General features: G+C 38.1%; 1 protein-coding gene across 1 annotated transcript in view; it reads left to right on the plus strand.

Annotated features, from left to right (window-relative positions):
• The window catches only part of CARD14 (caspase recruitment domain family member 14), a 53,432-nt gene extending 41,223 nt beyond the window's left edge, over window positions 1-12,209 (plus strand). The window contains exons 15-20 of the mRNA XM_031965589.1: window positions 902-965; window positions 1,985-2,096; window positions 2,360-2,533; window positions 7,263-7,384; window positions 7,887-8,002; window positions 11,919-12,209. Coding sequence (XP_031821449.1) covers window positions 902-965; window positions 1,985-2,096; window positions 2,360-2,533; window positions 7,263-7,384; window positions 7,887-8,002; window positions 11,919-12,126 — 796 coding nt within the window. The 3' untranslated portion in view covers window positions 12,127-12,209. The remainder of the gene's footprint in view (window positions 1-901; window positions 966-1,984; window positions 2,097-2,359; window positions 2,534-7,262; window positions 7,385-7,886; window positions 8,003-11,918) is intronic.
• Window positions 12,210-12,666: the final 457 nt, after the last annotated feature.

A 12,666-nucleotide genomic window follows, 5' to 3' on the forward strand; every position in this document is an offset into this window, starting at 1 on the left:
CAAGAGTTGAACTTAAGTTTTAAATAATGTTTCCTGGGGCTCCAGAAAAGAGTCATGTACAGCCAATTATAAGGCAAATGAGTCCAAAGTGAAGAGGGAGAGGTTGAAGATTCCAGCCCTTGGTCAGATCCTGCCTACTGCAAAGTCAGATTCTTTTGTTTCATTGTGTCTGGCTCTTTAAAATGCTGAGGAAAATTAGGCACAAAGCAATTTTCAGCATTACTAAATAGTTATTTTAAATTTTACCTTAGTTCTGTGCTGTCTAAACAATTCTATCTAGGTTCCTGTGTTATGTAAACCCTGCCCAGATATTGGACTAATCTCCAAAAATCACCAGAGTTGTAGAATATTCACTTGCTAACTCTAATTGAGGAATCCAGTAGCTCCAACTTTTTTAGCTCACTAGGTTAGTGAGAGACTCAGGTTCAAACTCACTTAGTTGTATCCTTGATCTAGTTGCTGTCTGGGAGTAGTTGTCATGCGTAAGGGATAGGGATAGGGTTCTAGCTCTGCTTTTACCCTTCCAGAAAGAAAATCAAATAGTATTGAATCCATGGTTTTTCTTACTTAATGAACAATAAGGGAATTTCCATCATTTCTAAATGCCATGCTCTTTAAGCCGCACATGTCATTTTGCCAGGAGAGTTCCTATATATGATCCATGGCATGATTCCTAGAGGCCCCCTCCCATGCCTGTTCCATGGAATGTAACTCCTGCCACACAGAGGTGTGCTATATCACACTATATTCTAGAATAAACTGGACAAACCCTATCCTCTTGGGTCCTAGTCTTTTCCCCTCAACAGCTTCTTTTTACAGTTCCCTATTGAGTGTGATTTCACCAACACCAGAGTTCCTGATGATTGAGTCACCAATTCACTGTTTTCTGTTTTTGTGGCAGGGCTCAGCAGAAACTCATCACCCTCATCCAGGACATGACTCAGCAGAGCACAGTCTTCCGCAAGGTGGGGGAAGCTTCAGGAACAGGAACATTTATACTAATTTTAGCTGTCCCTATTCCCAGGTCCCAAAAAAATCCATAAGTAGGGATTTGGGACACAAAGCCTGACCTTCCCTTGGGACTCTTTTCTCTTATTCTATAGTTGTTTTCTCCTGACCCATTTGTTCTCCTGATCTCCTCCAAAATGGAGTACTAGAGTGTGGATACAAAAATCTGAGCCACAATAATTTCTCTTTAAGGGGCTTCCTAAAGTGGAGCTTGGAGCTTTCTGTAGCATGGCTTTTTGTGAAAGGGATAAGTTGCCATCCTAAGTGAAGGTTTATCCAGACATCTAATAGTCTGTATCTTCTTCTGTATCTTTCCATAGCTGTTATTTTCTGGTTCCAGAGTTCTGGGATTGGTCTGCTAACTCCAGAGACCAATAATCCTGACTGTGATTACCTGCATAGACACATAGGCCTTATTTACTGGCTCAACTCTGTGTGTCTGCATATAACACAGTGTTTAATGTGATCATATTCTGGTTTTGTTTGCCCTCAGTTTACCATTCTGTTCCTCCACCCTATTTTTTAATTTCTTTTGGTTTTTCTCATTCCCAACTCTTCCAATTTTACACATAAACTCTTTGGGGAAAAAAATTATTTTTTTTATTTTGTTTGTGCATCACTAACACCTAACACAATGCCTTGCTCCTAGAAGGCACTTATAACTGTTTATTGGATTGGATTAGAGGCCACCAAGCTGAGAGTTTCTCTCTTTCCATCCCTCTTTGAAGCTCTTTCCCTGTAGCCCCTGGTTCTTCAATCCTTATATTCACCCTGTGATACAAGTATAGAGACTTACAGGTGACCTATAGGATGGGGAGGGAGGCAATATGGGACATCTACACAATGGCACCAACATTGGCCTTTACTCTCCTGGAAGGTTTCCTGGACACAAGACTTTGGAGTCCCTCAACATACCCTCTGGAACTTTAATCTCCATCTTTTCCTTTTCTTTCTCTCCCATTTACTGCTTTTGCAGTCATCTGGAGGACAACAGAAATTAGTACGCATAGTAAGCATGGACAAGAGCAAGGTCAATCCACTGTGTTCCTCCTCTGATGGGAGCCAGACTGAACCCAGCAAGTTGGAAGGTATGCCAGGGTTCATCAATGGTAAAGGGAGTCCCAGGGAGGGAAGCTCCTGGTTAAGCAAGGGACTGTTCCCAGAGATAAATTTTACCATGGAGTCAACATTCCCTTGTGGCCAGCTCTGTGTTATAAGAGGAAACATGAAAAACTAAAGAATAATAGACAACTGAAGAAACTGGAAAAAAGGAATACGATGAGAAAAGCTTCAGGGAGAGATGATATAATCTTGGTGGCCCAGTTTTACACACTACTTTTTCCTTACACAGATTCATCCATAGTATGTTTTTGGACAGAAAGCTGTTTTACGCTAGTTCCTTATACACGGGTAAAACCCTACAAACCAATCAGACCTCGGCCTGTGGTTTTTGTGCCTATGGTGATTGGGAGGATTCTGAGTGAGAAGCTGAGCCTCCTCAAGGACTTTGAGAAATGCCCAACAGGTACGTTCCTCTTTCTTAACATCTGCCTTGTTAGCCAAACAACAGGACAGTGAAAACATAATTTCCTGGGATTCAGTCCACTTTTGTTACCTCAGTACTTCTCTAATGTGAGGAAAATATATATTATGAGGGGCTAATGAATACATGTCTAGTCAGAGCAAAGATGATGATCTGGGAAAGTACTGAAAGACTTAGGGATTGGAGGACATGGTGAGGACAAAAAAAAAATTAGTTTTGGGAGAAGTAAGGAATAGGGAGTGCAGGAATGATGGGAGCCTGATCAGATAAAAGAATTTCAGAATTCTTGATCATGGAAGTGGAACATTTGTGAATAACGGCAAAGTCACCATCTTTGTAAGTAGGTGAGGTGGGAGTGGAGGAGTGTGACATGCAAAATGAGCAGACTGAGAAACTGAAGGTGGAAACCAGATTAAAGTATTTGACATGTTTTTAGTCTGCCAATATGCATGTGAGGGGAGAGGAAGGAGATTGTGAGCCAAGAAATAGGTTTGTTAAGAAAAATAGGAGAATAACCATTAGATTAGACTCAGATAATCACTAGGATTTGAATTGGGTGATAAATATGAATATTATGAACCTCAAAGGAGGAGAGGTTGCTGAGTGCTGGTGGTAAATGGAGAATCCAGAAGTGGAAATTAATACAACTCTTTCCTGATAAGTAATTGGTAGGGAAAAGGTATGAAAGAAATCAAGGTGATATACTATGAAGATTTTATGTATCCTAAAACCATTTAAGTAGCAATGAAAGCTTGGCTGAAACTCTGGAATATCAGCTATTCCATTGGCTCAGGCAGTACTCCACTGACTGGGTTAACACACCAGTCACTGTGCTATAAGTGGGCCTATGAATTTAAGAAACAGATGGAAAAGCACAGAATTCTGTGCTTGCTATCCCTACTCAAAATCACCTTGTAGTGATGAGTTTGACAGAGGACAGCAAAGTGAGTGGCTCTCCATGTTTTGGGATCTCAAAAAGGAAAAATATGTTGAAATGAATTATAAATATTAACAATGCTTCAGTGCAGATTTTACTGACCACTAAAGTGGACAAATGACAAGGGTGCAAAAAATAGACTGAAGATATGAATGTTTTTGTTAAGTGCAAATACTACATCAAAAGCAAATGAGACATCATGTTCTCTCTGTCAGCAAATATCCTTCAGTTTGGAATGATGCAAATAAAGTACTAAAATATCCATAATCTTTGATTCAGATACCCCAAGGAGGCCACTGATAAGAAGAAATTTCACATGAAAATATAGCAAAATATTTATTTCAGTACTTTTTTGATAAGGAATTGGAAACAAAGTAAATGCCTCTCAATAGGGAAATGGCTAAACAAAGAATGGTACATGATTGTAATGGAATATTAATTACTGTGCTATTAAAAATTATGAGTGTGATGAATACAGAGAAGCAAGGGAAGATCTACAGAACTAATGCAGAAGGAAAAAAGCAGATGAAAACAGTATCCATAATAACTATCACAATGTAAATTGAAAGAACCACCATACATGCTATCACACACATGCACGTATATACACATGTACACCCACAAATCCAAATTGAATGTTGTGAAATTATAAAGAATAAACAGATTTTGAAAGACATATGGGAAAACATTCCTATCCTGTCCTTTGTAGAGGTGGGAGGCTCACAAGTGTTAAAACTTTACTTCTGCTTTCAAATTTGTCTTGATTAGGTATATTGCTTTTGTCCTCTTTTTTTCTTTATAATTTTATCCTGATAAAAATACTATTTATTATATGGTATGGGTCTCTGGGAGAAAGATACTGGAAAAAACTATAATAAAGTACAAAAACCAAAGATGTCAATAAAAATTACAAGAAAAACTTTATCTTTTAATCCTGATTCAAAGAACAAGGTGAAAATATAGGAGGAAATGTAATTACTTAAATTCAAAAAAGGAAAAGCCAAAGAATCTAAAGGTATTGAAACTCTATATTTAATATAAACCTTAGAAGTATTACTTAATAAAGAAACAGATAGTAAAAATAACATTGTTTTTGGAAAGATTTTGAAAGAAAGAAAAATACACTTAGACTGGAATTTCAAAAGTCCTTTTAGAGTTTAATGATACAAATCAAACTGATGATAGCAAAACTAATTTTTAAAAGTCTGGTTATACATTCAAAGCATTCTCCCACAATGCTTGACAAAGAAGATAAAAGCATGCCTGGATTTAGAATTTTAAGTCTAGAAAGGACCTCAGAGGCCATCTAATCCAACACACTCCTTTTACAAATGAGGAAACTAAGTTTCAGAGAGAACTTGCTCAACAGGAAACAGAAAGCATCCCAATCAATAGTGGAACCAAATAGCAAAGAACTGGAAAATGAGTAGATGCTCATCATTTGGGGAATAGCTGAATAAGTTGTGGTATATGAAGGTAATGGAATATTATTGTTCTATTAAAAATGATGAACAAGATGATTTTAGAAAGGCCCAGAAAGATTTACACAAATACTGAGTGAAACAAGCAGAACCAAGAATACAGTGTACTCAATAACATCAAGAATGTATGATGATCAACTATGAAAGCCTTGGTTCTTCTCAGTGGCTCAGTGATCCAAGGCAATCCCACTAAACTTTGGATAAAAAATACCATCTGCACCCAAAAAAGAACTATGGAGATTGAATGTAAATTAACAAATACTATGTTCACTTCTTTTTGTTTGTTTTTTCTTTCTCCCATGATTTTTCTCTTTTGTTCTGATTTCTCTCGCCCAACATGATTCATAAAGCAATATGTATTAAAATTAATTGATTTTTTTTAAAAGAGTAGAACCAATTTCTTAAATAAGTCACAGTGACTTATTTGCCCATGGTCACACAGTTTATATATATCAGAGACAGAATTTGAATTCTGATCTTTCTGCTACCAGGACCAGCTCTTGTTCCCCATTCAACCAATCATTTTTCAACTCGCTATTCAAGTTCCTACACAATGGAAGCCAAAACAAAATGAAAATTCAATAAAGGTAAAGCTTGTTTCATGGACTTAACTCCTGGTGTACTTTTCCCTTAATCTGTGAAATCTAAGATGTGGAATATATAGAATAGATTCTGCAAATAAATGACATGCTTTTTTTTTTTCATTCCTGAAAAAAGCCATGCCTGGATCTGCACACAATATAAGGTGCAGCCATTGCCATAGGAAACAAAGAACAAATATCAAAAGAGAAAAAAAGTAGCCAGGGACTCATGAGCAGGCTCTGCTAGATGAAACTCCTGCAAAAGCTGACACATTGCCAATGTCACCATGCTGCTGAGGTAGAGAGGGCCAACCTTCTTCACTGCTCACTGGAAATATTATATTTAAATGATGTCAATTGGAGTATGGGAGCAAGAGAATTCTAGTTATATGTAACTAAGCATATGCCATGTCATACTAAAATGCCCATTTAATTTTGGTTAAGAATAGAATAGACTAATCTTATTTCCTTTTTGAACAGATTCTTAAAATAATAGATCAAAGTTAGCTGTTAAGAATTCTATGTCAACCTGACAGAAATTATCCTGTGGAGTGCCTTACTGGTCGACTCTTGACTGGGCTGTTTAACATTTTTATCAATGACTTAGATAAAAGCATGAATGCTTATCAGATTTGCAGATGATAAAAAGCCAGGTTGCTGATTAGTCAGTCCTTTCAGAGGTTTCCAACTCCTTAGACCTCATTCAGGTGTTTTCTCAGCAGAGATTTTGGAGTGGTTTGCTATTTTCTTCTTGATCTCATTTTACAGTTGAGGAAACTGAGGCAAACAGGGCTAAGTAATTTACCCAAGTCAGGCAACTAGTATCTGAAGCTGGATTTGAACTCAGGAAGATGTATCTTCCTGACGCAAGACCTGATCTATCCACAGTGCCACCTAGATGCAAAGCTAGAAGGGATAGCTAACACACTGAATGACAAGTTGAAAAAGTTCTCCAAACTAAAGCAATGAACTGAAGAGAAGACTCAACATAAACAAAGCATAATGGTTGGAATAACTCTACAATTATGTCCCATTCTTCCTGTCTGGCTCAAATTCATTTAAAAGTCAAATGAAAATTGTTTCTGCATTATTATTTAAGATTATTTGTGCTTCTGCTATTCTCTATTTGTGTAGATAATTTAGCATTCACAGCTCTGTGGTGTCAAGCCCCAGGCTATTTCCTTTCTTGGAAAAGAGTCCAGTTTATAAAAGTAGCATATGGGGAGAAAGATCTCTGTAGAGTGGGGAGCTTTCTGTGAACAGACTCCTCTCTGGGGGCTAAACTCAGTAACATAAAGAAATTTTTACATCTATAGGAGTGGTTCAGTTAAGGTGATATGGTTTTTTTCTTCCGAGAATTTCCCTAATACCCTCACAGGAGTTGGAGTGAGAGTTGGGCAGTAGGTAAGGTAAAGAGAGACATACAACAGAATAATTGGGAGTTGTCCAGAAGAGGGTCACAAGGTGAAGTTGAAGCACAACCTGAAACAAAGTCCCCATCACTCTACACCACATAAGGCTCAGTTGAAGCTATGTGTATGATATTTTTTCTTAGAGACATAACTTCATTGGGCTATTATCCCTTCTGGGAAGGTTCCCATGTACTCCTTGGTTTACTTACATTTTTATGTACTTCCTAATGTGGCCCCTTTTTGAACAAAATTCCTACATTTATATGGCCCAATCCTTCCCATTCCTTTTTGCCTCCTCAGAATATCTAAGCCAAGAAGAGTATGAAGTTCGAAGGCAGAGTGGAGACATAATCCATGAGAAGGAGGACCCCAGCCACCACAATTATGTAACCTACCAAGCAGTGGAATCCTTGATGCACAAGGTAGAGTTCTGTTCAATAAGGCAGGTGGGAGAATAGAGAGAAAGGACAAAGGCAACTCTGGATAAGTCAGTGCAAAAAGGTCTTTGCAGGCCACCCTGAGAGGGTTGAGTTTAAGACTTTTCCAAACCTAACTATGTAGAAAAGCTTAACTATTCTCGAACTAATTTCACAATACAAATGGTACATTAATGGCCAAGTGAATTCCCTACAGATGATAGCTTTGTATAGGTGACAGCACCTTTCCATTTGGAGTTTAATTATATTTCTCCAATTGCTTTCCTAGTAAGTCCAAGTCAGAATCAGTTATCTGCTCTTCACAGAATTGATTCTCTAAGGGTTTATTAAAGGCTTACTGTGGGCAAAACCTTACGTGAGGTTCTGAAAATACAAAAATACCATTTCAGTCTTTAAGGAGTCCCTAGACTCCTTAGAGTTCCAATCATTCACCCCTCCTCCCTTTTCCACCCTTAATGCCAATAGCCTTTTCTTCAATTTTCTACAGAATATGCACTGTCTCTTGGACATTAATCTGAACTGTGTGCAAACCCTGCACAGGGCTGAGATCTTCCCTATCATTATCCACATCCCTGTCACTGAGAAGAATGCCAAGAAACTCAAGTATGTACATGGGAGGGTTAATAACTCCCTCTAGAAATGGACTTTTCATAGCATGTATTCCAATGATGACTAGGGAAACATACAAAAATTCAGATTCTTTTGATTCTTCTTCACACACACACACACACACACATACACACACTACAGATTCTTTCCCCATTTGAAAGGGACAATTCTTTCAAGAAGGCATTCTGCCTAGCATCATAATTAGGGTATAGATCAGGACTTTGTCACAAAGCATTGAAATTTAGAGGGTACTGATTGCATTTATACTTTTAGCTTTGTAAAGACAACTAAATTTAGCACCTAATTAATGAGAATAATTAGTTCATATAAGAAGGGAGCAGTTGGCATGCCTTCTGTCCAGCTGAGTTCTCCTTCCCTTTCTCTTGCTCCCTCTGCCTAAATGGCGATCTGCCCAGTAGCAATCTTATGGTTTTCTGTGTCCTGGGCTTTCTCTCACTATGAGTCCCTATGTGTTGTCTTTCTTCCTGCTCTCCACCTGAAGTGTCTTAAAAATTGGATTTTCAGGACACATTTCATGCTACTTGTTCTAGGATATAAGACAGAGGATCCTAGATTTTAGGTTAGAAGATTGAGTTCACAAGAGACCCACATGAAGATTAAATGAAGCAAAGTCTATAAAGTATTATATAAATGCTTCCTGTTAATGCTATGATCAGTCATATAGATCCCAAAACTCCTATTTTATGATTATATATCACAATTCTACCAATGAAAATTACATAGACATGGTATTACAGAGGCATGTCCTGCACACTGAAATAATGAACAAGCAGATTTAAAGCAGCACAATCAATTAAAATATAAAGATTTTTTTTTCTGCTTGTCTTTAGACAAAGTATTACAATGTTATATGAAAAGTCATTATAACCTCTGAATCAGGGACAAAATGATAAATGTTGTATTAATTAAAAGTACAAAAAGGAAACTGTTCAAATCTCAGCTCCATCATTTGCAACCTATGTGATCATGGCCAAGTTGCTTAATTTGTATGGGTCTCAGTTTCTTCATCTTGAAAATAAAAGGATGGATGATTGAAGATCCATAAGATCCTTTCCTAGCTGTAGATCACAACTGTAAAAGGGGGATCTATATTAGTTCTGTCATCTCCTTACCAAAGATATATCTTGGTCACTGTTTTCACTAAATTTGTCCATATGGATAAAAAACTGGCTTCAGATCCACAAAGGAGTGACCCTGTTTCAAATCTCCCTTCTAACATATACCAGTTTTGTGATTCTGGGCAAGCTATTTAGTCTTTCTTTCATGTCTCTAAGCAACTTTCTAAGACTCTTAAGTTGCAGATTTTGAGAGAGTTTACTTACTTATTTATAGTAATGGGCCAGAACTCTGGAGAAATACACTTGAGGCAAAGATTCTTACAACAAGGTGTTAACTCAATGGAATTGATAATACAATGGTTATCTAGTTAAGCATGGTGATTAAAGGTTCTCTAGTTCAGTATGACTGATTTAATCTTACCACAAATAATGGTTCCCTAGTGATATAATGATAGACTTATACTCAGTATGATGAATGGATTTAATTGTAATAGAGTATTTAAGAAGTCAAAGTTAGACTTAAAGAAGGCTCGAAAAGACAAGATAGAGACCCTCATGGTGGCTGGCCTGTCTTCTTTTACTTCTCCACTGAGCCATCTGAAGGACCCCCAGAAAGCTAGCCCGAGCCTCAGGTGAAGGAGACAATAAAGACTTTGGACTTTATTCCTGATTGAAACCAAGGCTCATTTGGAGGACCTCCAGAGAGCTAGGCAGAACATTACAACTTATGACTTCCCTCTATTAATGAAATCATAGCTCTATTCCTATCCCTCCCTATTTCTGATTAACATGGGTACTCCAAACTAATTTAATATAAGAAAAAAGTAAATATTAGAAACTTTTTTCTTAGCTCAGGATGTGGGGGCTGGGGGGTAGGGTGGGGGGGGGGGGGGGGGGAGGGAGATAATAAGAGATTTCCTGTCACCTATCTCTATTTTAAAACAATAAACTTAATCCCTCTCCTAAAAACCCACTGGAGAAGTCACCTAGGGCCCAAGTTCATCCTCAGATAAATTTTTATTCCATAGTTGCATAGAAGCATTAGATGGTGTAGTAGAAAGAGCACTAGGCCAGGAGTTAGGAAGCCTGAATTCAAATCCTAGTCCAAACCCTGTCTGTGTGACCTTGGGCAAGTCATTTAGTTTGTGCCTCAGTTTCCTCAGCTGTAAAATGAAGATCATAGTAACATTTATCTTCCAGAGTTGTTGTGAGGAATCAGATGAGGATTTATTTATATTTATAAAGGCTAAAATTTAGCACAATGCCTGACACAAAGTAGGCTCTAATTAAAAACTATTAAATTTTAAAACAAAATAGCCTTCTGTAATGATGGAAAAACTGAGGCAAGATAGAGATTGGAGAGTTTTTAATATTTTATTTGAGAGGGAGAGATTGTGGTGGGGGGCATGTTGCCCCCAGGGGCTGTCTCAAAGCATCCATCAAATCCACATCCAGGGAATGTGAGGTTCCCATGAAATATATATACACGTGGTTCTAAGCTACCAGGATAGATTGAGGCAGGGGCAGAGTCAGAGGGAACAGACTATCAATCCGGTTCTAGTGTGGGGAGGTGTAGTGTTCTCTTCTTTTCTAAATTATGATTGTTCTCTCTAGGAGCAGGTTTCTTGGGGAGGTTTCTGGAGGCAGCCTTAGTTTCAGTTCCAAGTAATAATCACCTCAAATACAGCCAGGAGTTAAAATCCAATCTTTTATTGTCTCTTCCAAAATAGCCCAGTTAGCTTTCTTTGGTTCCAAGAGCTCTCGTTACTAGTCTTTTGCCTCTTCCAGCTTCTGTCTCTAGCTCAACTGACTTCTGGCTTCTCAATCCCCTCAACTGACTGACTGACTGACTGAAGTTTCTTCTTATATATGAAGAGCTTCTTGTATATGATCTCTTAAAGGTGTGAACCCAAAGGTTGACTCCTCCTCTGAGAGAGTGGGATTGTGGGAGGTGTAAACTTTATAAATCTCCCAAACTTGTGAACTCCAATGTGTGAACTAATGTGTGAACTCTCAAAGGTGTAAATATAAGCATTGTTTCTATCAATTCATTGAGTTAACACTTTGTTTCAAGTTCTGGCCCATAACAGGGAGGCACTGGATATTCTGATAAATCGGAATCAAGAAGAACAATGACAGAATGGGAGGAGGCACTGAACATTCTGATAATTAGGGAAGGTCTGGGGTCATGATGTCTAAGGTCTTTCTCCTTATCGGGGTTAAACATTTATAGCATATAATCTTAGTGTAGCCAGCCCCAAAATATATCAGTTGTAATGATCAGGAGGGAAGGATGGTGTTGCAACCAGGGACTGAGGCAGAACAATTAGGAACTGAGATAGAACAATTTAAGGAAAATTGAGGCAGGACAATTAGAAGGGAACTGTGGTGCAACACTTCATTATATGAAGGATTCTTTCCCTGCAGAGCACATGGTGTAATGAGTAATATCTCTGTCAGATGTGTTTGTACTTTTTCCTGGGGGCCCAGAGGCACAATGACCTTTGGCCTTAAATACTTTGCCCAGTATCTCAGAATGCTAGTTCATTAAGCCAAGATACTTTAGGAAGAATAGCCCAGCTTGATCTATTGAGACCTAGATTTGGGAGTGCTCAAAATGAGTGGTGAGATGATACCCATATTATAGAAACTGACATATCACTTACATAAAATTATTCTAAATATGCAGGTGGTGGAGAAGAGAATACATCTTTCATTTCTTTCCCTTTCCTTCACATTTAGTAGGGGGGACAAAGCCCCACATTTAGTGTTCCAGGGATTTCTTCATGGCTCTATCTGGATTCATCCTACTCTCTATTTCATTAAAACAGAAAGGCCCTACAGCGTCTTGGAACTACAGAAGAGCAAATCCTGGAAACAGCCAAGCGTGAGGAGGCTGAACTGGAGAAGGTCCCTTGTTTATATACTAGCCTAGTACCTGATTGTTGGAGTGACGTGGACTCCCTTGTCAACTGTGCTCGCTTGTCTATAGCTGATGAGCAAAAGAAATTTGTATGGATCGAACGAAGCCCTCAATAGTCTCCCCCTTCATGGGCTTCTTTCCCATTCCTCCATGAGAGATGGCAGAACCCTCCACATTTTTCCCTCCAATAAATATTTTTTGCAAGTTTTTTTAGACTTTAATTTACTTTCAAATCAGGATTCTGGTTTGCCTCTAGTGTAAGGAAGGAGATTTCTGCTTTTCTGCTTTTGGTGGGTAATTGAATAATCAATGCAAACTAATTTATTTTACATTTCTTTGTGCAATCTAACATATGTAGCAACTTTACTGATACTTTCAAGACATCTATCTATATGATGCACTGTGCCTTTTCATAGAGCAGATATCCCCTCATTGTGTCACTACTCCAACTTCTTTTCCCAGAGGAAGGATTCTGAGACATCTCTATAAAGATGTTTCTATAATATCTGGTCTTAGTCAAACTGGTTAGAAGAGGGTATGCTTTTATTTTCTATCTTTTAAACATACTAAATGGTTGGTTAATGCGGGAAGTCAATTGTTCTGGTATCTGCCAAGGAAATCATTGTGCCTGCACACAATGGTAAAGAAATGTAATT

This window comes from Sarcophilus harrisii, chromosome 4 (assembly GCF_902635505.1).
Source record: "Sarcophilus harrisii chromosome 4, mSarHar1.11, whole genome shotgun sequence".
NCBI lineage: Eukaryota > Metazoa > Chordata > Mammalia > Dasyuromorphia > Dasyuridae > Sarcophilus > Sarcophilus harrisii.